We start from the raw sequence: 1,822 nt of genomic DNA on the forward strand, positions 1-1,822 counted from the left end.
AAAAGATTCCACATCTATTTGTTCGAAATATTATACACCCCAAAACATCAATTATCAACATCAATCAAAATTTTTAATATATCTCTAGCGTCCACACACATTTCTATTATCAATCTAAGATTACCGCGGTTTCTCATATTGAATTTCTCAACACAGCACTTAAATATGTCCAACTCCCTACTCCAATTTTATCGATTCTTTAACTCTAGTCCAAAAACTGGATAAACATAAGTTAACAAACACCAACAAAATTGAATGCATATATTTTAATCCATTGGCCTAGATTTATTCAAAACGAATTTTATTCTCTTACTGCAAGATTCCTTTAATAGCAGTACTCATAATTTTATAAACACAAAGTAAACAAGCTACAAAGTACGAGAAATGTTGCCCACCTTGTGGCTTTCACATATTTCCAAGTAAGAACAAATCAGACAATATAAAAAAAAGTTACAAATTACTAAAGAAATAGAACATGGTAAGGATGGAATGAAAGAGAGGAAACAGTGAGCCGACATTCAAAGCAATAGAGTATGTCAACATCTATAGAAACAAAGTAAAGTATTATCCACCAACTTACAACTCATTTTGGACCCATGACAAGAAGACACTCATCATGCGGTCCTAATGTAACGTGTCTCCCATGTTTGTCAGGGAAATATATCTTCCTTCCACTTTGGAAGATCAAGATCATGATTTTCTTTTCCCAACAACAAGTGTGAAAATGTTTTCATGGAGATGCCACTTTAAAGAGGGCCCATTTCTATCAAGCACTTTGTTTGGGTGGTGCTAAATCCTTGCTTTATCCTGTGTTATGATGGATAAGCATGCAAAACTCTTTTAATATTATGTATGGTACAAGTTTTTATCATAACTCATTTGGGGCTTGATATGTTCATAAATCTGTGGGTTTTCTATCAAGGGAAAACAAAAAACTAGTGAGAAGATCTAAGAGTGTTTGAAGAATGGAGAAATCCAAGTCTATTCCAGTAAGTTATACTGCCTTTGGTGGATCTGAGACTGCTTATAATTTCAATGGCCCCAAAGCAAAGTACAATGGCCTTGCCCTTACCAATGATCCAGAGATCAAAAGGAAGAAAAGAGTGGCTTCTTACAAGGTGTTTGCTGTTGAAGGGAAGCTCAAATCCTCCATGAAGAATAGCTTCAGATGGATCAAGACCAAGTATGATGAAGTCAGATATGGGTGGGGTTGATTCATCTAGTGTTTAAACATTCAGATTGTCTTTGTGCTTTCAAACATGTTTGCAGTAGACAAGATGGGTTTTGTTTTGTTTGGGTGTTTTTGTATATATCAGTATAATCTCTCAGAAGGTATTTCCTATTGTTTAGATGGATTTACTTTTGTAAGTGTTAGCATGGAGAATGCCCTAAAAAAGTTATGTGGCTCTCTGATCAATATAGAGTTCTCAATGAGGGAATGAAATCATGGTCTTGGCTCTTCTCTGACCATATATCTCTTTCATATTTGTTAGATTACTGGTTGTAATTTCTTGATTATATCAGTGCTTCCATTTTGAAAGCTTTAAAAATGAGATTGCCTGTTCTCCTGAAGCTATTGTGGGGATGCTGTTTTTTTACTTGTATAAGGGAAGACTTAAACTTATGGATTGCTTTTGGAATCGATTGTTTATGTTTTGGATCTAAGCAATCTGTCATACTCTTCTTTTCTCGACGAAAGATTGTTCACAGTGATACAAATTATCGATGAGAAAACAAATATAGTTGGTTCTGGAATTTCTTTTATTAATATTAAAACTTATATCTGTAGGATTATAGATCTTCATTTCTTGTTATAATAGTT

The 1,822-nt window shown here is 33.9% G+C and overlaps 1 protein-coding gene across 1 annotated transcript; it reads left to right on the plus strand.

Annotated features, from left to right (window-relative positions):
* Window positions 1–781: 781 nt before the first annotated feature.
* On the plus strand, window positions 782–1,550 carry LOC149542365 (uncharacterized). The gene has a single exon (XM_089797331.1). It carries the CDS (start codon window positions 966–968, stop codon window positions 1,212–1,214), a length of 249 nt encoding a protein of 82 aa, XP_089653457.1. The 5' UTR covers window positions 782–965; the 3' UTR covers window positions 1,215–1,550.
* Window positions 1,551–1,822: the final 272 nt, after the last annotated feature.

This window comes from Cupressus sempervirens, chromosome 8, assembly GCF_028749045.1.
Source record: "Cupressus sempervirens isolate cs-2001-9-10 chromosome 8, ASM2874904v1, whole genome shotgun sequence".
Lineage (NCBI taxonomy): Eukaryota > Viridiplantae > Streptophyta > Pinopsida > Cupressales > Cupressaceae > Cupressus > Cupressus sempervirens.